Source organism: Acipenser ruthenus, chromosome 11 (assembly GCF_902713425.1).
Source record: "Acipenser ruthenus chromosome 11, fAciRut3.2 maternal haplotype, whole genome shotgun sequence".
In the NCBI taxonomy this organism is placed as follows: Eukaryota; Metazoa; Chordata; class Actinopteri; order Acipenseriformes; family Acipenseridae; genus Acipenser; species Acipenser ruthenus.
Genome location: NC_081199.1, coordinates 26,356,975 through 26,383,700, shown reverse-complemented (window position 1 = coordinate 26,383,700; position 26,726 = coordinate 26,356,975). Strand labels below are relative to the sequence as shown.

The following is a 26,726-nucleotide window of genomic DNA, read 5'->3' as shown; positions in this document are numbered from 1 at the left end:
TTTAATATGGTATTTTGGTTTTATAGTTTAGGACATGAGAAAGTTTAGTTAGCACTCCTTGGAGGAGCTAGGCTTTTGTTTTGTTTATTGTGTTTTGTGTGCAACAATAAATACTGTTTTTTTTTTTTTCTGTAGGCCTGTCCCCCACAGGCTTCACCCAGGCCTTAGCCTTCACGTAGACCTAAACCAAACATTTCAACTCTGCTTAAATACCTGCCAACTTTTTTTGTGTGTGATAAAAAGCTGTTAAATAAACTGGACTCTTCAACAAGCCCTGTATAAAAACATTTGGAAGTATAAAAAAAAAACATGTGCTCTATTAGGGCTAATACCTTGTGAGATGAAAATAAACAGCAGGGCCAGGTACTGTTAGTAGCAACACAGTCAGGTTAACTGGTTATGAAGCGACTGCTCGGTTCTGCTCTGATTTCAGTATGAACTCTAACCCACACCTTTTTTTGCATAAACAAAATAGCCAAACAGTTTGCTCCAACAAGCACAGTCCACAAAGAAAAGCACACATCAGCTTCTGTCCCAAGATAGACCTCAGTGTTAAATACACATTTTACTGCTTGTAGTATTCCAGGGTCAACGTAAACTCAACTGTAGCTTCCCGAGAGATAGGAGGGTGTACAGGAGGATTTTTACTGTAATTCCAAATAAGTTGCAACCAGTGTAGTAATCTGCCCCACACATGAAACAATTGCAAAATCAGTTGCTTTGCTGATCAATAGACGGAAATTGAACGTTTAAAATATATTTGCACGAGGCGAACGTTAATATATTGAACCTTACGCCAAGTCGGTTTCAGGTACTTTTACTTCAAATTAACCTTTATATAAGAAATCGAACCAGTTTATTAGAAAATGAAAGAAATAAAAAACAGTTTATTGACATCTTGTATTTATTTAAATTGTATTTTAAACAAAACAACAAGGACAAATCCTTGCCCTTGTAGAACAGTGTAATGCACAGCATGTACTATAGTTTAAAATGCTATTGCAGCTGTGTGGCAGTGTCCCGCCCCTATGTATACGTGTGCTGTTATTATTATGATTTATATTATATATGATGGCGAAGGCCAATATTTATTTATGTATTACTTAGCTGGCAGTCACGCATCCTTTATATAACCTGTGCAAAATGTGACCAAGGGATAATAAGATAATTCTAAACCAGTTAGTCCCTCGGTCACCAATGTAACACAATTTTTGTTCCTGGGTAGTAAGTGTTATTTCCTAATTGCTTATGCCTCAAAAGTATAGAAAATGGCTATTATTCCCCACAAACTTTGCTTTTGTGATCAGGACAGTGATATTTTGAAATTTACCTATTTCCAATGAGAAAACGGGTGAATTTGTGTCTTTTCGTTCACATAAAGTCAGAAAAAAACAACATATGGATCCAAATTAACTTACTAAAGTAATACAAGTAATACAAAAATGACTACAAAAGATTTAGAAGTGAGTAGTTTTTCGAGATTTACGATTATACTGTAAATCACTTTCACGAATCAGCCCCCAAATGTAGTCTCCCATCATGTTCTCGTTATACTGTCCTTGGTAGCGGAGTTCAAAGTCCAGTATATCGTGGTGGAAGCGCTCGCCTTGCTCCTCCGAGTACGCTCCCATGTTCTCCTTGAATTTATCAAGATGAGCATCAAGGATATGGACTTTGAGGGACATCCTACAGCCCATTGTGCCGTAGTTCTTCACCAGAGTCTCAACCAGCTCCACATAGTTTTCAGCCTTGTGATTGCCCAGGAAGCCCCGAACCACTGCGACAAAGCTGTTCCAAGCCGCTTTCTCCTTACTAGTGAGCTTCTTGAGGAATTCATTGCACTCCAGGATCTTCTTTATCTGTGGTCCGACGAAGACACCGGCTTTGACCTTTGCCTCAGACAGCTTAGGGAAGAAGTCTTGAAGGTACTTGAAGGCTGCCGACTCCTTATCTAGAGCTCTGACAAATTGTTTCATAAGGCCCAATTTGATGTGCAGTGGTGCCATCAGCACCTTCCGGGGGTCCACCAGTGGCTCCCACTTGACGTTGTTCCTCCCCACAGAGAACTCGGTCCGCTGTGGCCAGTCCCGCCTGTATTAGTGCGCCTTGGTGTCCCTGCTGTCCCAAAGGCAAAGATAGTAGGGAAACTTGGTAAAACCGCCTTGGAGACCCATCAGGAATGCCACCATTGCAGCCTCTTGATGCCATCTCAGAAAAATGCAGATATGTATCCACTTAGGCAGCTGGAACTAAACTGAACTGGTGGGCTTAAGGCCCCTGTATTTATACTACTATTTATATTACTGGAAAGTTCTAGAAAGTTCTAGAGGTTACTCCAAGTTTACTCAGCACTGAATCTAACTGGAATGTTCTGGAAAATAGGTAAATTTCAAAATATCACTGTCCTGGTCACAAAAGCAAAGTTTGTGGGGAATAATAGCCATTTTCTATACTTTTGAGGCATAAGCAATTAGGAAATAACACTTGCTACCCAGGAACCAAAAAAAAAAAAAAAATTTGTTACACAGTGATATCTGCCGTTTGGCTGCACTCGGTGAAGGGGTTCAGAGTGGAGAACGAGTGTGGAGAGGAGGTAATAAACAGAGAAATAACAATTTAATAAACCAGCACGATACCTGTTATTGTTTATTGTTTGGCCAACGTGCCTTTTGTTTTGTGTTTGTTTAAATCTTTTGTTTATTATTTAATAGAAGCCCAACGCCGTAGCGTTTCAGTTTTGCCCCGCTACTTCCTGGAGTTGAGTCTGTGTTTTTGGTCTGACGTCACCCCTGCAAAGCCATCCTGTTCACAGTTGGTGTCATCGTGGGATAACAGCGCCTCCAAGCGTCAGGCCAGGAATATTGAGGGTGAATTTTCCGTTTTCTCAAGAGAAGTGTGTTTTTTTGTTTGTGTAGAAAAAAAAAGGATAAAGTGGATGCGTACATGGAGAGGTGGCATGCGCATCAGAGGGAGTTGAAGGAAGGTGCCTCGCCTGCCTGACGTGTGCCCATATGAAGACCCCTTTTTTGTGCAGGCCTTCGATCGTGGTGAGGTGGAGACCGCGGAGGACTGGATCCACTTGAAGGCTGTACCATCGCTGCAGGTGGATTAGGAAACTTGCCTCAAAGGGGAGGAGTGGTGCTCTTGAGGCCGTGAACTGTTGCACTGCCTGCGGGGAGTGGGGCCACTTCGTGGTCAACTGCCCCATCCTCCAGGAAGAGGAGGAGAAGGAGAAGCACCAGTTCGCAGAGGGAGAGGAGCCATTGCTGCCGTCTTCAGCGGCAGGAGGAGACTGCTTGCCGCTCCCACCACTGCCCGCAGATTACCTGCCACTTCCTCCTCCACCACCATGAGAGGATTACCTGCCGCTCCCGTTGCCGCCTTCTTGGCCAGGGGCTGTCCTCCTAGTGTTGCCTCCCGAGGGTCCACTGCTGCCGTCGCCTCCCGAGGGTCCACTGCTGCCGTCGCCTCCCAAGGGTCCGCTGCTGCCGTCGCCTCCCAAGGGTCCGCTGCTGCCGTCGCCTCCCAAGGGTCCGCTGCTGCCATCGCCTCCCAAGGGTCCGCTGCTGCCATCGCATGGGGTCGCTGCCGGCTCCGCCTCGCCTGGGGTCGCTGCTGGCTCCGCCTCGCCTGGGGTGGCTGCCGACTCTGCCTCGCCTGGGGTCGCTGCTGGCTCCGCCTCGCCTGGGGTGGCTGCTGACTCTGCCTCGCCTGGGGTCGCTGCCGGCTCCGCCTCGCCTTGGGTCGCTGCCAGCTCCGCCTCGCCTGGGGTCGCTGCCGGCTCCGCCTCGCCTGGGGTCGCTGCCGGCTCCGCCTCGCCTTGGGTCGCTGCCGGCTCCGCCTCGCCTGGGGTCGCTGCCGGCTCCGCCTCGCCTGGGGTCGCTGCCGGCTCCGCCTCGCCTGGGGTGGCTGCCGACTCTGCCTCGCCTGGGGTCGCTGCCGGCTCTGCCTCGCCTGGGGTCGCTGCCGGCTCCGCCTCGCCTTGGGTCGCTGCCGGCTCCGCCTCGCCTGGGGTCGCTGCCGGCTCTCTGCTTGAATCTCTACAGAATGGTTTCCAGCCACATCACATTACTGAAACTGCTCTGCTCAAGATTGTAAATGATCTCCTGCTCAATGGTGGTGTTGGTGGTCTCTCTGTGCTTGTGGCTGCCGACTCTGCCTCGCCTGGGGTCGCTGCTGGCTCTGCCTCGCCTGGGGTGGCTGCTGACTCTGCCTCGCCTGGGGTCGCTGCCGGCTCCGCCTCGCCTTGGGTCGCTGCCAGCTCCGCCTCGCCTGGGGTCGCTGCCGGCTCCGCCTCGCCTGGGGTCGCTGCCGGCTCCGCCTCGCCTTGGGTCGCTGCCGGCTCCGCCTCGCCTGGGGTCGCTGCCGGCTCCGCCTCGCCTGGGGTGGCTGCCGACTCTGCCTCGCCTGGGGTCGCTGCTGGCTCCGCCTCGCCTGGGGTGGCTGCTGACTCTGCCGCGCCTGGGGTCGCTGCCGGCTCCGCCTCGCCTTGGGTCGCTGCCAGCTCCGCCTCGCCTGGGGTCGCTGCCGGCTCCGCCTCGCCTGGGGTCGCTGCCGGCTCCGCCTCGCCTTGGGTCGCTGCCGGCTCCGCCTCGCCTTGGGTCGCTGCCGGCTCCGCCTCGCCTGGGGTCGCTGCCGGCTCCGCCTCGCCTGGGGTCGCTGCCGGCTCCGCCTCGCCTGGGGTGGCTGCCGACTCCGCCTCGCCTGGGGTGGCTGCCGACTCTGCCTCGCCTGGGGTCGCTGCTGGCTCCGCCTCGCCTGGGGTGGCTGCTGACTCTGCCTCGCCTGGGGTCGCTGCCGGCTCCGCCTCGCCTTGGGTCGCTGCCAGCTCCGCCTCGCCTGGGGTCGCTGCCGGCTCCGCCTCGCCTGGGGTCGCTGCCGGCTCCGCCTCGCCTTGGGTCGCTGCCGGCTCCGCCTCGCCTGGGGTCGCTGCCGGCTCCGCCTCGCCTTGGGTCGCTGCCGGCTCCGCCTCGCCTTGGGTCGCTGCCAGCTCCGCCTCGCCTGGGGTCGCTGCCGGCTCCGCCTCGCCTGGGGTCGCTGCCGGCTCCGCCTCGCCTTGGGTCGCTGCCGGCTCCGCCTCGCCTGGGGTCGCTGCCGGCTCCGCCTCGCCTGGGGTCGCTGCCGGCTCCGCCTCGCCTGGGGTGGCTGCCGACTCTGCCTCGCCTGGGGTCGCTGCCGGCTCTGCCTCGCCTGGGGTCGCTGCCGGCTCCGCCTCGCCTTGGGTCGCTGCCGGCTCCGCCTCGCCTGGGGTCGCTGCCGGCTCTCTGCTTGAATCTCTACAGAATGGTTTCCAGCCACATCACATTACTGAAACTGCTCTGCTCAAGATTGTAAATGATCTCCTGCTCAATGGTGGTGTTGGTGGTCTCTCTGTGCTTGTTTTAGACATAGTGTATTTGCAACTGACTGGAACCCCCAGGTAACCTTTTGGTATTTAGAAATGTGAGCTCTTTTTGTAAGCAAATCAGGTTGTAGTTTCTTTCCTGAAAATAATTTTTTTTTTAAAAAAGAAAATAATAACCCTTTTCAAATGGATTGAGGAGTACATTTTATTTGGTGTTAAGGCTTATTGTATGTAACATTACAAGTGAATGCCATTCCCTGGTGGTGAGTGATGTAGTACTGAAGTCTAGTATTACAAATAAGTGTCATGCTCTGGTACTGTGGTGTATTGCTGAAGTCAGATGGTCAACTTTGAGACTGCATAGAGCAGTATACTAATTGTAAATGTAAGTTTAAAATTACATTGGGCACCATTGCAATGAACTGCCTCCAATAGAGTCCTTTATATCAGTGAGGTATCCAAATGGAAAAGATCTCCCAGTAGATCTCTGTCACAGCGCTACTATTCTCTCTCTCCCTCCATCCAAACAGCTTCGCAAGGTTACAAAACAGTTCCATTCACAACAGGAACACATGTATATGGGTAAACAGGAAAACAGCCATTTTTGCTTGTGGGCATTAGGTTTAATAAGCCATGTATAAATGTATGGTTTACACTTTTAAATAGTGGCCATAAATTCATACAATGTCCAATGCCTTAGCTGCTATTCAGGTGCTATTTATACATTTCTATATTTAAAAAAAAAAAACTACTGTATTTTAAATCAATTATATTTAAAACAATTATAGTGAGATTGAAGGTTTAACTCTAATAGATAACTTATGGACTTATTTTAAATAATATTTCATTTTTACTTTGTGACTCAATTAATATTGGAGTTCTTGGCTCTAAATATGAAGTCAAATCGATTGATAGGTTCATTAGTGTTTTTTATAAAACAGTCAAATTAACTTATAATGTGGACAGTTTATTAACTATCCAAAGTTAGTTATGCTAGCATTTTGCACACATACGTCATTAGCATGTTCCTATACATTTAGATATTTAGGGGCTGATGTAAAGTTTCTTTCTCCTCAGAAAACGTTTATTTTCTTTTCTGTGCGCCAAGAGGACTTTGCTGCCCTTCCTCTGACAGATTTTGTTGTTTGGTTTGATTTTTCGTGCTCCACAGATCGCATACAGTGCCTACTGCTCTCTGTACTCCTAACTCACCTCACCTCTGGGCTGTAAGTGTGGCCGCTAAACACCCTGATGCACAGGCGGCGCTCATTGCGACCCTCATTATCATGATTGCAGCTCATTATTTCTTCGTGTTGAGTAATCTGCATTGCTCTGAAGCTTACATAAGCCTTAGTGCAAAAGAATTGCCTGGCCGCTAGGCAATTGGCATTCTGCAGCCCCAATTGGGTAATATAATCCTGACTCATTCATTATAATCCTGACTGATATATACATAAAAACAAGTAGCTTTCGAGTTAAGGTGAGATAAAGCAATAAATTCAAAAACAAATGGGTTGTAGGGAGATATGCAAATAAAGCATTACAAGAGCTAATCAAATTGCGTGAAAGTTGCCTAAAGGCTTCTACATTCACAGTGTTTTAAAAGTCAAAATACAGTAGATATTATATATATATATATATATATATATATATATATATATATATATATATATATTAGCTCAAAGAGCCAGCTGCCCAACATTTCGATATGTTGTACATATCTTTTTCAAGGGAGCCTGTGTTTGAACTGGAGGTATTTATAGGTTTTTGACGGCATGATAACTACTTGTTATTGTTTACATTCAAATCCATGATTTATTCTTACATGATGTAATGGTGTTCTATATATTGTGACATCATTTTTACTTCTATCTTTGAATCTGTATTAATTCTAATTAACGTTACTTTATATAAACTTATATTTTTATTATATCATGCAATGCTGGCTCTGAGGATCAGTCTTGATTTGGCCTCCCCAGCGCATCAGCATGCACAACTTTTGAATTAATTTTGTTTATTTATTTAAATGTTGTATATTTATTGAAGTTAATTAGTTCATTCTTTTCTGTTGAGTCCCGCTGGCATAATCGTGTTCAGTCTATTTATCCATTTACTTTCTTTTATTCTTCTATATGTCGCATTGTCTAATTTTAGCTGTTCTAATACTACAAACTTTACATCATTTATGTCATGCCCCTGACTGGTGAAGTGCTGTACTATTGGTTCATTCATTTTTTTATTTCTAATTAATGAAAGGTGGTTCTGAATTCTTTTGTATAAAGTGGTTCCAGTCTCTCCAACATATTTGATTTCATCACATTTTCCATAAACGACATTGCTATTTTTACAGTAGGTATTAGTTTTTAGTGGATATGTGGTGTTCTTATGTTTAATTATATTTTTACTTTTGTCTATGTATTTACACACTTTACATTTACTGGTGCACATGTTCGTAGAACCTATTTTGTCAATTATTTTTTTATGTTTACTGTGAACTAAAATATCACCGAAATTAGCTTCTCTTTTGAATGCTACAACTGGGGCCTTAAGAAATACTTTATTTTTTATTTTTCTGAATTATGTAGAATCCGCAAGTGTTTCCAAACTATCTTAGAAATATTGGGCAAAAGTTTAGAATAAGTCATTACTAATGGGACTCTTTTGACCTTTTTATCTCTATTTTTATAATCTAGTAGATCATCTCTTTTTAGTTTATCCACTTTTCTTAACTCCGTCTCTATAATTCTTTCTTTGCATCCTCTTTTTCTAAGATGTGTTTTTAATACATTTCTTTGTTTTACATAGTCACTTTCTTGTGAGCATATTCTTCATATTCTTATTCCTAGACCCTTTGGGATTGCCTTTTTAGTGTGTATCGGATGTGCAGAGGACATGTGTAAATACTGGTGCATGTCAGTAGGTTTACAGAAGAGGTCAGTCTCAATTGAACCTTCTTCAAGTTTTACTATGGTATCTAAAAATTCTATTTCTTTCCTTGTCCATCGAAGGTCCACCTTAATATTACTGTGTATTTCATTTGCCATTTTATGAAACTGGAAAAAGAGATTCTTCTCCATGTGTCCAAACCCCCAAAATATCATCTACAAACCGAATGTATTCTAAAGGTTCTCTTTCTGATTTTCTAAGTCATTGTTCTTCCCATTTCCCTATGTATGTACTGGCAAAATGCATTCCTAATTTAGATCCTATTTCTGTACCATTTGTTTGTTTGTAATTCTTATTAACAAATGTAAAATAACTGTTTTCTAAAACTACGTTGATCATATTCAGTACTTCTGCTGTTGGTATTGATTTATCTAGTCTATTATCTAGTGCTTTACTAGAGACACTTGGGTACAAGGATTTTACATCCATGCAAAATAAAATTGTCTTCTCTGGAAGGTTGTGTTTTAGTGATTCAAGTCTTTTTAAAAATGGTGTTGTATCCTTAACATAGCTTGGTAATTTCTCAACGTGTGACCTAAGTTGTTTTTCTGCTATTTCAGCTATTAAGTGTGTTGGATTATTATCAATTGTACTGACTATCATTCGCATAGGGTGATTTTCTTTGTGCATTTTAGGATTTCCTCTTGCTAGGCCTGTTCTTGCATTATGTGGCTGCATGTATTTTTTTAAATTCTTTTGATATAATTCCTTTATTGTATAGTCTCTCCACAATTTCCTTAAGCTCTTTAACCAATTTATTGATCTTATTTCATATAGTCATCTGAGTTTATTATCACTATTCCTGAGCCTTTATCTGCTGGTCTTATCATTATATCATCATCATTTAACAACTCAGTCATAGCTTGTTCTTCAATATTGGTTAAATTAAGTTTACATCTTTTCTTTAGTCCTACTATTATTTCTTGTTTAACTACTTCAATATACATATCTAAACATTTATCTCTTCCATCCGGAGGAGTCCATGTGCTTGTACTATTAACCTTAATCCCATGCTCATAATTACCCTCTGAATCTGAGATATTTATGTTTAAAAGGTTATAATGTATAAAATATAATTGCAAAAATGCCTTCTGTATAAGGTAAGTTTTGTGTTTTTCGCTTAACTATAAGACTCTTAAGAACGGTTGTGCTCTATATAAACAACCAATAAGTGCATATCCAAGTGCTGTCAAGACACAGGGAAGAAGAGTTTTTTTGTCAGGGTATATCTCGGCTCTGGCATCTGCTTGTTGTTCATAAAGTTTTCTCTACTCAGTTCTCTGTTCACTGTGGTCAGGATGCTCAGAATGTCTTCATTCCTGCAAAACAAAATCACATATAAAAAATAAAACATTTTTTTTTAACATCACAAGCAACTTGAATTCTATACAGTACCTTTGTCGAAGATATACTATTGCTGCTCTTGTCAATAGAACGTATAATGAAACTGTAGTTTCTTTGTATGCAAAAAATAGCAGGCTAAAGTGTTTACAAGACACACAAAATAGATGTTGACTGTATGTACATCAGATACACAACAAAATCAACTAAAGTTCTTTCTTAACAGCAAGAAACTTGAATAAGATCTTACCTTTGTTAAGATAAAAGCACTGTCCTCTTACAGAATGGAAGAGATATATTACTGCTTTGCTTTTCAACAAAAGGCATTGAAAGCACGCAGTAGCAGTAAATAAGCTGCAGTTTATTTTTTTATCCCTCGCAAACCCCCCCAAAAAAGCAGGGCAAACAATATACAGTACTATGGCTTTTCAACAACATGAAAGCAGAAGCAGTGAAAAATAGCTGTTTATTTTTTACCCCTACTCTAGATAAAGACAAAATCATAACACAGTAACCCTCACAGAAAATAATCAGGCATTCATTTTAGTTAGCTCAAAGACTGCTGTGCTCAAATTTGGATCGACATTGGCTCTCTGGAACAACTAACATATCACCACGCAGAGGCGCGTACTATTAAATAATATAGCTGTTAACAGAGAAGGATAGAGAGAAATGTTAGATCGCACTGAGGATAATGGGAACATTGATCGATTTTGCCAGAAAATGCCACCACAAAGGTCCAACGTTGCAAATATATTGGCAAACGAGAGAGTAAAAGATTTTCTTTGTTTTGCTTTGTACACTGTGAAGGTGGCACCCGATGCGATCCAGAGCGCTCTAACGCCAGGGGAAATTGACATCGACTTGTTTTGGTCATCGACAGCTGACCGTCTTCCTAATTTGAAAACATTAGCTTTCAGATACATAAATGCAGTAACAAACACAGCTGATGCTGAGAGAACCAACTCGCTGGATAATCTTGTCCTGTCTGATCGGAGGCGTTCTCTTACAGAAGACAAACTGAAAGAGCTGGTGTTCCTTTATTTCAATCTTGGAATGTTAAAAAAAAAATCCATTGTTTTCTACTTAGTGTTTTTTTTTTTTTTAAATGCTAATATTTTGATATCCAGTATGAGGAACCCAATACAACTGCACAATACTTTTGTTACTTTGCACATACTTCAACAGAGATACAGCATAATTTTACATAATTTAGATTTTTTTCTGTGCATAATTCCCTGGGGTGTAACTAAATCTACTTCTCTTCTCACCTGGGGCAATACAACTCCAGATTCCTGCACAGGGCCTGCATGTAGAAGGAACCTTTGGAGATACTTCTGTAGGATAAGTAATCCTCCATTGTAGCCATGCCGAGGAGAAAGTCTGAATCGTTGGGGATGGTGTCCATCTGTACACGTTTGGCAACCTCCCATCCAGGGCTGACAGCCTGCTGTGGGGGGCTGACAGCCTGCTGTACAGGGCTGACAAACTTCTGTGGAGGATTGGCAACCTGCTGTACGGGGCTCACAAACTGCTGTGGAGGATTGGCAACCTGCTGTACGGGGCTCACAAACTGCTGTGGAGGATTGGCAACCTGCTGTACGGGGCTCACAAACTGCTGTGGAGGATTGGCAACCTGCTGTACGGGGCTCACAAACTGCTGTGGAGGATTGGTAACCTGCTGTACGGGGCTCACAAACTGCTGTGGAGGATTGGCAACCTGCTGTACGGGGCTCACAAACTGCTGTGGAGGATTGGTAACCTGCTGTACGGGGCTCACAAACTGCTGTGGGGGGCTGACAGCCGATCGTGCCGGGGTGGTGGTCTGCTTTACCAGCTGTAGAAGTCTGCCGACATGCTGTATAGGGACGACAGCAGTCTGTACTTGCTGTAGTAAAACAGTGACCTGCTCTATAGGGCTGGTGACCTGCTGTATCTGCTGGGCCGGGCTGTTGACCTGCTGTGCTAGGTGGCAGACCTCCTGTACCTGCTGTAGAAGGCTAGAGACCTGCTGTACAGGGCAGACATCCTGCTGTTCCAGGTTAGCTACCTGCTGTGAAAAGCTGGTGACCTGCTGTACCTGCTGTAGAAAGCTGGAGACCTGCTGGACTGGGCTGGTGACCTGCTGTTCTGTGCTGGTGAGCTCCAGTACCTGATGTAGAAAGCAAGTGACCTGTTGCACAGGGCTGGCTACCTGGTGTATTGGGTTTGTGACCTGCTGTTCCTGCCGTACAAGGCTGCTAACTTCATGTACTTGCTGTAGAAACTCGGAGGCATGCTGTACAGGGCTGGTGATCTGCTGTGCTGTGTCAGTGTACTGCTGTACATGATTGTCATTCGCTTCAGGCTCTGGTTCAGTTTCCGGTTGTGAAGCAGGACCTTCACCGTCTGCATGGATTTTCACAGCTATTTGGATTTTTTGCCCCTGGCAAGCTTGGATGAAAAAGACCTTTGGCTTTTCCTTAAGAGAAGGGCAACTACTGCCAGTAAAATAGGAGGTTATTTCCCGAATGGGGACAGAAGAGCCATCTGTGCCCTCAATGGTTCCCTTCAATCCATGGGAGAGGATGCAGCAGACGAAGCAGTCCCTGTTACTGTGGTCCTGCTGGCGATACCTCTCCATAGTGGAATGGATTTCACGTGCTGTCTGGTCATTGTACTGCACTACTTCAAAATGCAACCACTTGAAGACCTTTGTCAGATACTCTGAAGGGGAGAAAGAGCAATTATTATTATTACACAAACTTTTGGGGCAAATATGTGGGTATATTTCAATGATTTAAACACTGAAAAACTTAAATAAGACTACAACTTACTAAAACCAATAATCCTGCTCTATTGTGGATCCATTTCCAATGTATTTTTGCCTAATAATAATAATAATAATAATAATAATAATAATAATAATAATAATAATAATAGATTTTTAATGAAAATATCTCAATATATTCTAGAGAGATCCCCTTTTTCTGTACTACAACGGTCCATGTAATGCTTATCAGTTAATTTTTTTCCTGAAGTTTCCTGAATTAAAAAAATCAAATACTGTATGGTCTCGTGTTTTTCATTTTTCTGGTTTTTCGTCCACAATTTGAAAATTGAAAAATTGGAATTTTGGTGAAAATGACCATAACTTCGTTTTTTGGTTTCTTGGAAAAAAAAAGTCTGTGGTTTGAAATTACACCTCTCTCTTTTTTTTAACTCCAGTTTTTGTGTAATGAAAGGGTCATAGTCAGCCTGTACCATGACGACTGGGGAGAACTGCAGACATGTGGCAAACAAAAAACAAATAAAATAAATGTACACAAAGTTGTTATTGTTGTTATTATTATTTCAAGTATTATTTATTTTAATATTTTAAAACAGTGCCCATGTGCAAACACCTTACTGTACTATTTAATACAGTATTCATTTTCCGGACGCAGAACCCACATTTACTTAAAGCACAACGATGCTGAAGTTGGCTTCTTATTCGCCAGCTTCTTACTCGGCAACTTCTTATTCGCATTCCAGCTTCTTAGTCGCATGCCGCAAATGTAACACAAACTGAATAAGTAACTGGGGTATTTCTGGGGTTAAGTCGCTGTTTTAGAGTTCCTCGGTGCACCCAGGGACTGTAGCTTTTTTGTCTGCATTGGCTCATCTGCAGGATGACAGTAGTTACTGTCTTGGTATGATGATGATGATGATTGATTGGGAGGAATGTTGCTGCAAATCAATTTCCAATCAGTCAATCATCTGCTGTTTAAAAGAGAGATGATCCTCAATAACAAAGGGCAGCAGTCAGGAACCAGGTACACACAGAAACGGCTCTGTGTGTTTTGACGGACTTGCAGAAAATAACTTGATGGGATTTTGCAAACCCAAACTTAGAAAATACTGGGACTGAAAAAATGTCTTGATCAAGAAAATAATTCTTAATCACAGCTCAGCTCAAATACTGATTGTGGCTTTTAGAGAGAGCTGTTTAAAGCAGTGAAAGCTTACTGAGACTGACCGACAAATCCTCAGTTTTATGCATGAGAACCCGCATCATAATAGTACTTTATAACACAGCAGTAACATGCAGAGACATTAAAGGGCAGGGGATCATTGAGATAAAATATCACTTTTCAAGCATCACAATATTTTTATGACTGAGAAACAGGGCACTTTTGGGGCATAAGTGTAACAGTGTCAATAATTCCCCTTTTATCATTCACATATTTGACACTTGTATGTTTTATTTTTATAGTTGTACATTTGATTAGTGCATGTTTTATATATTATTGATTTAACACTTTGTAATTGATTTATCACTTTTTAGTAGCTTCTCTACCCCGTTCACCTTTTATGTCGTACTGGGTATTGACTAATTGAACAATAATATGTCTCACATTTCATCAACCTCTTTAGTTAACCATGTGGCTGGTTAATCCTTTAGGAATGGCTTAACCAACAAATGAATGAAGTTTAGGGATATACAGTAATGTGCTGTTAAAAGTTCTCTCACCAGCATCGATATCTGTGCCTTTTCTGTCGTTCAAAGGTCGTGAAGGAACTTTCAGCCTTGCTCCTTCAAAGTCCTTGTTGTTTATTATCACACAATAGCCCCTGGGCCTGCTCGTCATTTTATAAGCATCAACCTGCAAAATAAATAAATAAAATGCCTTTCTGAACAGAAATAAAGCATTCCCTCTATCACAAACATGAACTCACTCAATGCACATTGTGGGATATTCTTCATATATTTCTGTTGGATAAAAAAATAATAAAACCTGCATGTAGCACACACCGTGTAGAATGAGATGACATTTTTAAGGAAACCCCTGAATTGTATTCTTGTAACCATGAGTGTGGTTCAGGGGGCAGGAGCAAGGGCTCCTCCTCTTCCATCATTCAGCTTACTATTTAAACCAGAGTTCAAGCACCTCTCCCTGTCTGTACAGTTTTTAGCCACCTCTGCAAATGCATCTCCCTCTGGGGACAAACAAAGCTCGTTTCACTGCCTTGGAGGTCCGGCAGTGCCTACCTCATTTCTTCAACCCCCAACCAAAATGACTTAAGAAACCAAAACACAAACCAACAGTGAATACTATAAATAAAACTGCATACTTAAGCATACAGTAGCATTTATCTTGAACAGTTAATGCTCTGAATACCAATTTGTTCATTCGCCTGATCTATGTGTGATGGACAAATTCCTGTGTGCCATCACTAATTACTAACATTACCATCCTGTAAACTTCATGTAGCATGTTAAGAACTTATTATTTTTTTTAAATCTATAGCATTACATGAAATGCGATTAAAAGGCCCTTACCTGTGGGAGATATTCTTGATAATGATCCTTGAGATAAAAGAAAATAAGCATATTATTTTTTTTATTATTTTTATTTTTTAAATAAATTTAGTCGTTGCCAATTATTTGTATTATTTTCTCCCAATTTGGAATGGCTAATTATTTTATTATGCTCAGCTCACTGCTACCACCCCTGCGCTGACTCGGGAGGGCGAAGACGAACACATGCTGTCCTCCGAAACGTGTGCCGTCAGCCGACCGCTTTTTTTCACACTGCGGACTCCCCATGCTGCCACCCAAGAGCTACAGCGTTGGAGGACAACGCAGCTCTCGGGCAGCTTGCAGGCAAGCCCGCAGGTGCCCGGCCAGACTACAGGGGTCGCTGGTGCGCAGTGAGCCGAGGACACCCTGGCCGACCTAACCCTCCCTCCCCCCGGGCGACGCTCGGCCAATTGAGCGCCGCCCCCTGGAAGCTCCCGTCCTCGGTCGGCAAAGGAATAGCCTGGACTCGAACTTGCGACGTCCAGACTATAGGGCGCATCCTGCACTCTACGCAAGTGCTTTAACTGGATGCGCCACTCGGGAGCCCCCAGAAAATAAGCATATTCAATCTAATGCTTAAATGTGTTTATTTTGGGGGAAAGGTACACAGTGTTTTAAGAATATTAATTGTTTATAAAACACAATACTTTTTAATCATAATCGTCCTCAGAAAACCCATAATGCTCTTTTAAAGAGCACACACAACTCAAAAAAGAAGACACCCAGAAAATGTCTGCCCAAAACAATTAATTATTAGTTTTATATTATATAGTGCAATATTGAAATCATACATCTGATCTCAAATAAAATAAGAGAAGTGCAACAAAAAAATTCCTCCACAAACAACACCTCTACTTGAAATTTACAAGACAACTTAATCAACCAATAACACTGATAACATCAGTATTTTTGTGTTGCAGTCTAGTTTACAATGATCACAGTGTCTACTGGGTGCCTATTATCGGGAAACAAAAGAAAAAAAAATCACAGGGCACCCATCTTCCATTCCATTTCAGAAGTTTCAATTATTCTTAAAATAAGATGTTGCAAACTGAGAGGTAATTAGCAAGGGTAATTGTGATGAAGACAGGATGCTTACTTACAGTGCACATTTACCATGGTAAGGTCTTTTTCATCCATTTAGTAAGCTCACCTTACTGGAAACTTAATAATAATTTGAAATGTTACCCACATTAACAGTATACAATTTTTCATCTCAGTTACTTTTCTAGAGGTAGCAGTGAGGTACAGTGCTTAACTGTTAAAAACTTTTAAAAGAGTTCATTTCTACTACAGAGTAGACCTGAGCATCTGTTTGAAAGCCCTGCTAAAATAAAAGCCATTACCTGGTTTGTGATTCTTCCTTGTGATACTTCATAGCTTAAGGATGCATCTGAAAAAAAGAAATGTGTGTAATTAACTTGTGAAGGTTTCTTAAAGTGATTGCAGCTAACAACAGTATTCCATGAATCTTACCTCCCATATGGAAAAATAAATACAAATCATACAAGCTTCTTCTATGTTAACTAAACATATAAGGACAGGTATCATTTTCACATACGTGAAATTATGAGAACCATGACAGAATAAACTGTTGTGCATATGTGATTTATATAAGTATGCTTATATGAAACATACATGCATTTTAATGTTTCCTTTATATGAAAGTGGCCACAATCAGTAGGTAAAACATATATTTTTCATTGAACAGATCTCATATGGAAAATATATATAATTTGTATATGTGGTATACATATACAAATTATATATATATCTGTATATATATATGTATTTTCCATATGGGCTGTTGTACATTCGCTCTGTTTATATAAGAAACACATGTTATAGTAAACCTCGGTTTGATATCAATACTTTCAGATTCCTTTAGTTTTATTTTGTTATTTCTGATTTTCTCTACAGAGTTAACATTCATTTTGTGTGTATTAATACCCTGTTCACACGTATTGGAATGATAGTTGTAAAATTTGTTTCGATTTAGAATATACCGATACGATAGCACTTTCTACCCTAACTCACTTTTCAACACCAGTAAGTCTGATACTGTTGCGATATACTTGTCCACACTGAACCTGGTTTGTATTGATACACTTACATCAAAGATATTCTGTATTACACCAAGATACTCCACTCCACTGATTCTCTATGGGGGACCTCCGTCACAAGGGTTGTAGGATATAACGCTCAGAAGAAGATTTTCTATTGCGTCAATGGAGAGTTGTCGGATTAAGCTGGTTTGAGCTTATTTTATCGATGTTTAAAAATATAAAAAAAAAACTTGTTAAGTCTATTTTGCCCTTGAACAACTTGACGAAAAAAATAAACCGTGGAAATGGTGACATACCGTAATCTATACAAAATATGCACTTTTCTGAATGCAATACCAGAGATAGCACATGCGCAAGAAAACAGAGATGAGCGATCCACCTGTCCACACTTGATCTGTTCTGAGTCTGTTCTGAAACTTGCTTGTCTGGGTTATCATAATACATACATAGACCGAGCCGGCAGATACTAAACAACTACCTGTATAATGCAGGAAAGCTTTACTTTAATAGGCATGTAAAGCAGTATATCAACCCTAGCTCGATCAAGCAACAGTTTGCACCTCCTTACCTTGCATGCACATAGATTTCAATATCAAAGACGCTGCTTATACAGTAGTAGGCTGGGCTACTGATGACTGTATTGGTAAATTTTGTCAGCATTTTGAATGTAAAATGTACGCAAGGTGTTCCTCTCTTATTCCACTGCCCGATCAGCCCATTTTATTTAAGTTTAATTAATTTGTCAAGCAAGTTATGTATAGGCTATAAAAAACAGGTGATTCCTGCTGGATTATTAATATTATTGTTGTTGTTAATATATGTATGTATTTTCTTATAACAGACGCCCTTATCCAGAGCGACTTACAGTTCTTACAAAAAAACACATTGTTGTAATGTTGTTGAAGCTGACGGATCCTTCAAGAAGCTGCTTGATGAGATTCTGGGATCAGTAAGCTACTAACAACCAAATGAGCAAGATGGGCCGAATGGCCTCCTCTTGTTTGTAAACTTTCTTATGTTCTTATGTTCATTACAAAAATCAGATCAGTCCAGACACGGAGCAATAGTGGTTTGATAAGCGGGATCACGGCCAATACTGAGAAAGGAAAGAAAAAACGGATGGTACTGTAACAGAAAACAAGAAAGTCAAAAAATGTATATGAATTAGAATAGGTAACATGTACTCATATTTGTGTGACACCTGTCAGAATTATGGAGACAGAAGTAGAGAAATCATAAACTCACTTCTCAGCAAACAGCACAGCACATATACATCTTTTTGAATTCCGTAGGATCTGTGATGGCCCTTCAAATATTTAGCTAATGCTAATGCCTGTGATAATAATAATCATTAGATTGAAATGTGTGCATGTGCGCAAATGTCATATGCTTAAGAATAAAAATATCTGAATTGCTCCAAAGGCCACATTTGAATGAAGTTTTGCGATAAGCATGACAGGCTTGCAATGCACAAAATGTTTCCATTACATTACATTGTTGTGTAGTATTCCAGTTCTGTGCATTCACGCATAGCTCTTGTGCATTTCTGCTATATTTGTATTGAATGCGCAGGTGGTTTTGCGAGGCACAAACACATTTGTGAATTGCGCAAAAAACGGCTATTTTTCAACTTCCTGCAACTGTTTTGTGCCATGTTGGAAAATATCAATTTTTGTGCAAAAGCACTAATTTTTACGAGGGGATTGCGCATCGCTTTGAATATCTGGCGCATATTGTTCACCTTTGACAGATGGACAGACACGATCAGCGCTTAAGGCTACCCAATTTTTGAATGAGGACTAAAATATTTAAACTCAATAAACTCATGAAACCCCAAATGACTTGTAAAAAATAAATCTTACTGTTAGGATTACTTATTAAATTACAGAGAACTGTCAGAAAATGATTTGTAGAATGCAGGCTAAGCAGTAATACCTGTTTTAATTTCTTGAATCTTGCGTAACCACTGCTCTAGTTGTGGGTAGGTGTCCGTGACTAATTTCAAGATGTTTAGAAAGTCCTGACATGCTTGATCCGATTTTCTCAGAATTATGTCCAAGAGTTTGATGACCAGCTGCTCAGGGTTCTGTAGACACTTGATGCTATCATACTCTCGTTCTGTAAGGATCTTGCTGTGGCAGTGCTGAAGAATGTGAACTGGGTCAGATCTCAACCACCCGATGAGTTCCACTTTATGTGCTCTGATTATTTCCATGTGGATTCTAGCCCTGAAATGAAACAGAGATTGTTAATGGAAAATGGATCATGTTTAAGGTACAGTAACCGAATATTTAAAATGTATTTGCTTATGTCTCATCACTAGTGCTAAAAATATATGGTTATATGATTTTTCAAATGCAGCATTATGCTGTTTTTCTGTTTTTATTAATTTCTTATTTTTTTATTTTTTATTTAATTTATTCATTTAATTTTTCAATCATTATTTTTAGCTATTTTCGAGATGAATGTAAATGTTTTTTTTTTCGGGGCTTTCGCTTTTTATACACTGTATGAAATTATTGTTTCATACAGTACAATTATTTACAACGGTGATTGCAGACAACTGCTGCGAGAGTACCATCAATAGTAGGGTCTAGGGCAGGGTTACACAGAACAGAGTAACAGTGGTACAGTGCGTGGGAGGTAACTACACAAGTGCAAAACAAAGAAATACCAAAAATGCTAAATAAAACACAGTGGGATAAAACAACTAAAAAGGGAGGTCCTGCTCCAGGATCCTATGCTAACACTGCCTTTTAAAAATCCCCTAGACTAATCCCTTTTCTAAACTGATTTTTCTGATCCCAGTCATCTTCACTCACCAAGGAGTAGATGCAGGTTTGAGAACAAAGCTCTTTCTTGGACTGTTGCTCCTGGCTCATCAGCCCGGGCGTGTGTCTGCAGCTGTCGGGACACGCCCATCTGCAGGTCAGCGATCCACAGCTGGCCAGTCCCTGGCAGCCATTACCTGTAAATAATCAAGAAGTTCAAAATGTCAATAAAATAGCAAAAAAAAATTTTTACCTTATGAAGACCTATAACAACTGACAAAGAATACTAAAGTAAATTAACCGATATTACTACTTTTGGCATAACAACCTTCAGTGAATTTGCCCTTGTACTTGTATAAGGAACACCTACAGTACAAACAACACGTCTTTTTGCGTAAGAATGAGTTTTTTCCTACTGTATTTCCCTCTGGTCCTGTCTCCTCTTTTTCTTGTTAGGGCTCTGGCATTCATTTCAAAATGCTCAATTAATACATTGATATTACTGTACTAGGGTAGGAGAACAGTTCTAAAAAAGTTACAGCAACATGAACTATCATGAATAGTTCTACCAAAACAGGTGAGGTTCATGTGAACTGGAAGCTTGCAAAGGCTATGCCTATATTTAACCATTTTCTGATTAAATAGAATGACCATATACAAGCATGAATATGACCACTTTGTGTTTTAGTACTTGTACTCTGGCAACCTTAAATCAAAAATTAAAACCTAATATACCTACAGAAAGGCATTAAGTAGCTGTTTCCAATGATATCATGTATATTGTTGTGGAGCTAAAAGACTGAGGAGCTACAAGATTTTGTCCGAGTCACGAGTATGCAGAAATGCCTAAAAACGGCCCTATTTTCAGCTGTCTTATAGAAGTAGACCAGACTAAGCACAACATCAACAAAGTACATTGCCAAATCTTATGTAAAACCCTTTATCCTTGAAATGTGTGAATAAATACAAGTCAAAAATGCAGGTTTTTTTTATTAAATATTGAATATTCAAACATTTAGCATTATGAGGAGAAAATCATCTTTATACACAAGTTATATAATTCAATATAACCACAAATAGCAAATCAACAATAAAAAGAACAAAAAAGTCTATAGAACAACTAACTATATGGTGATTAAGCTAAACCTAAAAATAATGGGGAGATGCAATTAATGTGGCCACCAACTGTAAGCAGATACATACATAAATAAATAAACTGGTGTACGGTAGAAAAAATCAGTTTTTTTTATTTGAAATCCTCACAAAATTCTCCTGTTGTAATGTTATGTTTTTTCTATATCTAACTTAGAAAGGGGTCAAAATTGCCAATTTTTAAAACTATTTTTTGTTTTTATAAATTGTATTATGTTTTTTTGGGGGGGCATAGCTTATGTATAAAAAAAATGTGTGTGTATATATATATATATATATATAATATAATATACATTCTACAACAAAATACATTATATAATTGGAAACAGCTACGTAAGGCCTTTCTGTGGATATGTTGGATTTTACTTTCTGATTTAAGGTTGCCAAGCTACAAGCGGTCTATTCATGTCTATATTGTCATTCTGCTTAAGTGTCAAAGGGAATGCGCTTCTCTTACAATCATTACGGTACATTTGAACACACTCAGATACAGTATCTTCAAGGGGCAAAAACGAAAGTATAAAACAATTGGCAAATACCTCCTATTTTATTACATTTAAATTTATCATCACGACAAATAAAGTAAAATAATCATCCTCTGATGTTAAAAATATATTATCTGGTTTTTAAAAATCCCTGATCCCCACTTATGTATTTAGACTCATAGTTTTAATTAACCGGTACGTTACATTCTTAAACAATTGGTTTTACAATGAAAATAATACTTATAAGAATATTATTGTAAAAACCACCAGACGAAAAGCCCATACAATATTACAAAGACTAACTAGTAGGTGATGGGCAATAACGTTAAACTGAACTGTGTGAAACAAAACTACAGTCCAGAAAAAATACATATTTTTAGATTTTAGAAGTTGTGAATTATTAATCATTTTAAAAAATCTTAATATTAATCTAATTCTTTTTTTTTTCAGACCATAAAAACAGTTTTATACCGTATAATGTAAATGCTGCTTATAATCAACTTTATTCCTTACCTTTTACGAAACAGGTAATTGCCTACGTACATTTTCGACATGAGCATATTTTTGTTTCCTTTAGTCTAATAAAAAAAAAATAATAATAATAATAAGGGTGACACCAGTTCCCATAAACTGAGCGTGTCGCTCCTAGGCTCTGTTGAAACGTGACCTCCTCGGTCTGGGGCTGAACTGTAGCCAACATCAATCAGGAACGAGAATACGCCCCCAGGAAATCCACTCTATATTACGATTCCATAACTAGGGCCTTGTGTTTTACACTTGTCTTTTAACATGTAATTTAATCCCACAGCCACAAGATGTCGATATCCTCCACAGTAAACCACGTAATGAGACATTGTTAAACAATCATCTCATTACGTTACTTTAACTATTTGAATTACTCCTCCCATTACTACGAAGTACGTATTAGCAGATTAATAAACTGAACGCTGCACATGGCTACTGACATGTATTTAACCCTTGCATCCTTGTGGATACCTATAACAGGCTTTTAAAATGACGTTTTTTCAATATTATTTCAGAGAAATATGAGTAAATACATTATTTATAGGTTTTAATTGACCAGTACACTTTTACACAAATCATTTTGTAAAAAAAAAAATAATAATTTCATTTTCTTGATAACTGGATCTCACTGGACACAAATATATATTTCCTCAAGAGAAGAGATTGTTTTTTTTTTTTTTTTAATGGATTTCCGGTTCTAGCTCTGATCCCTGAAGTGTAGATATTATAACCATTTATTGGAATCTGGGCATTTGATAGATTTTGTAACACATGTAAGCTGTGTTTATTTTTTTCTTTGTTTTGTTTTGTTCTTTGAATACCTGTATAATGTAAAAAAAAAAAAAAAAAAAGGTTCATAGAAGCCCATAAGTGTTATGTTTGCAAGACAAAAAAAAATCCATTCTCAGTTCTTGTGCATTATATTTAGTGAGCAGATAGGTTTGTTGATTGTTTGAGTAGTACATCCAACTGATCCATCTGCGCAATCGTTTTCAGACTGCAGTGGCTACAGCATGAGAAATTCCAGGAAGAAATAACCCGTGCATCAGCAGAATGACTGACTGTAGCTCGCCATCTGCATGAAAATGATTTGCATGCTCGGAGGCCGTTCAGGGTAACATGTTGACAGCTGAGAGACAAAATCGCTGTCTTCTGTGGGCCAGAGGACATCTGAGGTGGTGGCAGAGAGAGTGGTGGAGTGTTTTATTCACTGATTAATGCCATTTTGCCCTTGACAGACCTGATGGAAGACAACGTGTGGAGACGTCGTGGTGAGCGTTGTGCTGACTGTTGTATTGTTCAAGCCAACCGGTGGGGCGGTGGAAGTGTGATGATGTGGGGAGGAATCTCTTTTAACACAAGAACACCTTTGGTGCAGATTGAGGGCACCCTTACTGCTCAGTGATACATTGATGAAGTCCTTGAGGCAACAGTTTTTCCGTTCCTGCAAGCCAATCCGGAAGAGTCAATTTTCCAGCAGGACAATGCAAGACCACACAGTGCTAGGATTACAATTGCACAACTTCAAGAAAACAATGTCGAGGTCTTGCCAACGCCAGCTTTTTCTCCTGACCTGAGTCCAATAGAACATCCTGTGGGATCAAATTGCCAGTGCCATCCACAGGAGACAACCATGACCAGCCAACCTTCGCCAGCTGGCTGCAGCAGCACAGGAAGAGTGGTGGAATAGCCCACAGTAGTCTATCCAGAGGCTGATGCTGCCAGGATTGTGTTAATGCTCAGGGATGTCATACCCGATACTAACTTTGTAATGTTTTCATATTGACAGTGTGTCACGTTTCATACTGAAAACTAAACATTTTTGTTCACGTTTTCTGTGATTTTGTTTGATATCTATGTTTAAAATATTCAATAAAATCCATTAGACCTGAGTGTTGCGTCTCTTTTGTGCATCAGTATATTTTAGCCTTTCTTGCTAAATTGGGAAATTGTTCTTCTGCATTTCTCCAAAATTCAGTCAAAGAAATTCCACTACCGTTTCTTTTGCATATACCCGTATTCCTTTGAATTTACACACTTTTGTAACAATTTTTTGCTCCTCAAAAATAGCCTGTGTCTTGAATTCAAGTATAGTACAGCGATGCCTGTATTAAAATCGCCAACAAAAGACGTGACTACCCGAGTACACAAGCAGCAACGTGACTTCCTGCTGAGAAAAGACGAACCAAAACGTTACCGCCCGATCTCGAATCATCTATGACATACAGGCAGACATTTTCAAGAAAGCGTCATGAGCTTCCTGAGAATTCCAAGAGAAGCTTTTACAATTTCAGCATTTCTAACAAACAGTACCAACTTGGACAGATCGGAAGTGCTGCTCAGAGCCTTGTATTTTTCGACATGCCAAGCAATACCGCAGTTCATAAATTGGGAGAAAAACAGGTGTGAGTAATCTCCATATGCGTATGTTATGTTCCGTTAGTTGGTATTGGGCATACCGTTCTGACTGTTGCTTTTGCAATGCGATCAATGCTGTTGTGGTTGCTGGGTTACATGTTGCCTGATGTTGTGCCATGCTTGCTGTTGCCAGGATGCGTGATGCCATAAGTGAGTGAGGGGTGTGTGTATGACAGAGACGCCATCTTAAGTATTATACAACAACACTGTTTCGTGTCAGTTTTGCACGATACAACAGCGTAATTGAGGTTGTATCTTTGTAGCTGTGTCTTAAATTCAAGGGCGTCTTAAATTTGAAAGAATACGGTAGTTGATATCCCTCCATTTCTGATTTACAGTAAGCATCACATCTAATGGGAGGGGTTCTTTATCCAAACTACAAACATCTGTGGACCTAAAATCATTACTGACTTACAGAAATTTGTGAGCTGGTTCAATAAAACATGTTTTTATTCTGCATTGATCAGGGCTGTTGTAGTAACTCGACTCTAAACTTCTCAACCATTGCTGCTTCAGTAAAGCGGGTCACACTTTAGAATGCATTGATAAACATGTCGAGTGTAGACATGGTTTACTGCAATATCATTTTATTATTTGACACGTTACTTCAAATTATTTGCGAAGTAAAAAGAAACATGAGAAGTGTATATTTAACATGTAATTATTCTTAAATATATATATACACTGTATTTAGACATAGTTGCAACTGACAGGACATCACAGGTTAACCCTTTGGAATTTCAATGGAGCTCTTTCAGTTGTAGTCACTGCAGTGAACTCCAGTCTTTCCAAGTTAAGCTGCATAAGCTGAATTATTTTAAATGTAATAACATTTTTATATTGATCACCATTGCAATGGATCGTCTCTAAATAAGGGAAGGCCTTTACTTCAGTTCTCCCAGTGGAAAAGATGGTAACATACTGTGCCAGTCACCACATCACTTTTGTGAAAAGGGCCCAGTACGACATATTTACTGTAACTTTATACATTTGAATATATTTTACTCACACAAATCTGTTGGAAAGGGCATCCTTCCCCTGTGGTTTCAGATCAATATCCTGAATCTACTGTAATAATTAAATACTAAATTGACTTTCCATTACATAGCTTTCAATGACCATAAATATTTTGTACACCATAGATAACATCAACAATAAAACATTTAGTGAAGAGCAATCCTTGCTCATAAGTCCTGGCGCCCATTCAATGTTTTTTGTATTCTCCCCAATAAACATTTGATCACAAAAAAAATAACTTTTGAAAGCATGCTTTAAACAGTCACAATTGTTGCTGGCATTTTCTCGTGTGTTGTCAGTTGTGCTCAATGCATTTTTGAGACGAACACTCAAGTACCTAATTTTCACTAAAGTCAGGGTGTACTTACATGCCTTGTAAACAAATTTCTATGACATTTCTGGTTTTCCCAACGTGTTGGGAGCAATAGACTGCACACATGTGCCACTAACCCCTCCAGCTCATTCTGAGCATCTGAATATTATTATTATTATTATTATTATTATTTATTTCTTAGCAGACGCCCTTATCCAGGGCGACTTACAATTGTTACAAGATATCACATTATCACATTATACATTATACAGATATCACATTATTTTTACATACAATTACTGGTTTTTACTGGAGCAATCTAGGTAAAGTACCTTGCTTAAGGGTACAACAGCAGTGTCCCCCACTGGGAATTGAACCCACAACCCTCCGGTCAAGAGTCCAGAGCCCTAACCACTACTCCACACTGCTGCCACTGAATAGGACCATGATCTATTGTGTGTTAATTGTCTAGGCTACTAAGTAGGCCAAGTTAAAAATAATAAAATAAAATAAAAAACCCTAAAATCTTTGTTTCAATTTAAAATAATCTTTTATTCGCATTGTACACCAATGTGTACAATGCACTGAATGCAGCGGCATGATTTATTTTGTGTTGCTAGTAGGCTAAAGTACAAAAAAGTGTGCTAGGTATTCATTTGGCAAATTGTGTTATGTTTGCGCTGTGACTGGCCCATCTTAGTACATCTACCCCAAGGTCTGTTATCTACAGGTATTGACCACTGCCGAGGATATTAATGCTATTATAAACTGAACAAGTGTATTTAGGTTATATTTTTGGACTGAGTCGATTGGGCTGCTTGAAGACTATGTTGCTGTGTAAGCGAGTTTCAGGATTCTGTTCTGTTAGCTTTCAGGGAGCATCTACCTGTGGGATAAAGACTGCTCTACTCGCGACCTCATTGGCTGAAAAGATCTGTGAGCTCATCATCTGAATTGTTGAATGATGACTTTTTTAGTTTTTTTGTGTTTACCAGCTAAGGACAGTCCCTTTAAGTTAAATGAAT

The 26,726-nt window shown here is 40.2% G+C and overlaps 1 protein-coding gene across 1 annotated transcript in view; it reads right to left on the bottom strand.

Moving 5' to 3' along the window:
- Window positions 1-7,046: 7,046 nt before the first annotated feature.
- LOC117426715 (uncharacterized) overlaps window positions 7,047-26,726 on the bottom strand; it is a 29,909-nt gene continuing 10,229 nt past the window's right edge. Inside the window, exons 11-17 of the mRNA XM_059033427.1 lie at window positions 19,811-19,988; window positions 18,956-19,248; window positions 16,301-16,347; window positions 14,934-14,960; window positions 14,124-14,256; window positions 10,903-12,337; window positions 7,047-9,609 (exon numbers count right to left, since the gene is read on the bottom strand). Of these exons, the coding sequence (XP_058889410.1) occupies window positions 9,480-9,609; window positions 10,903-12,337; window positions 14,124-14,256; window positions 14,934-14,960; window positions 16,301-16,347; window positions 18,956-19,248; window positions 19,811-19,988 (2,243 nt within the window). The 3' untranslated portion in view covers window positions 7,047-9,479. The remainder of the gene's footprint in view (window positions 9,610-10,902; window positions 12,338-14,123; window positions 14,257-14,933; window positions 14,961-16,300; window positions 16,348-18,955; window positions 19,249-19,810; window positions 19,989-26,726) is intronic.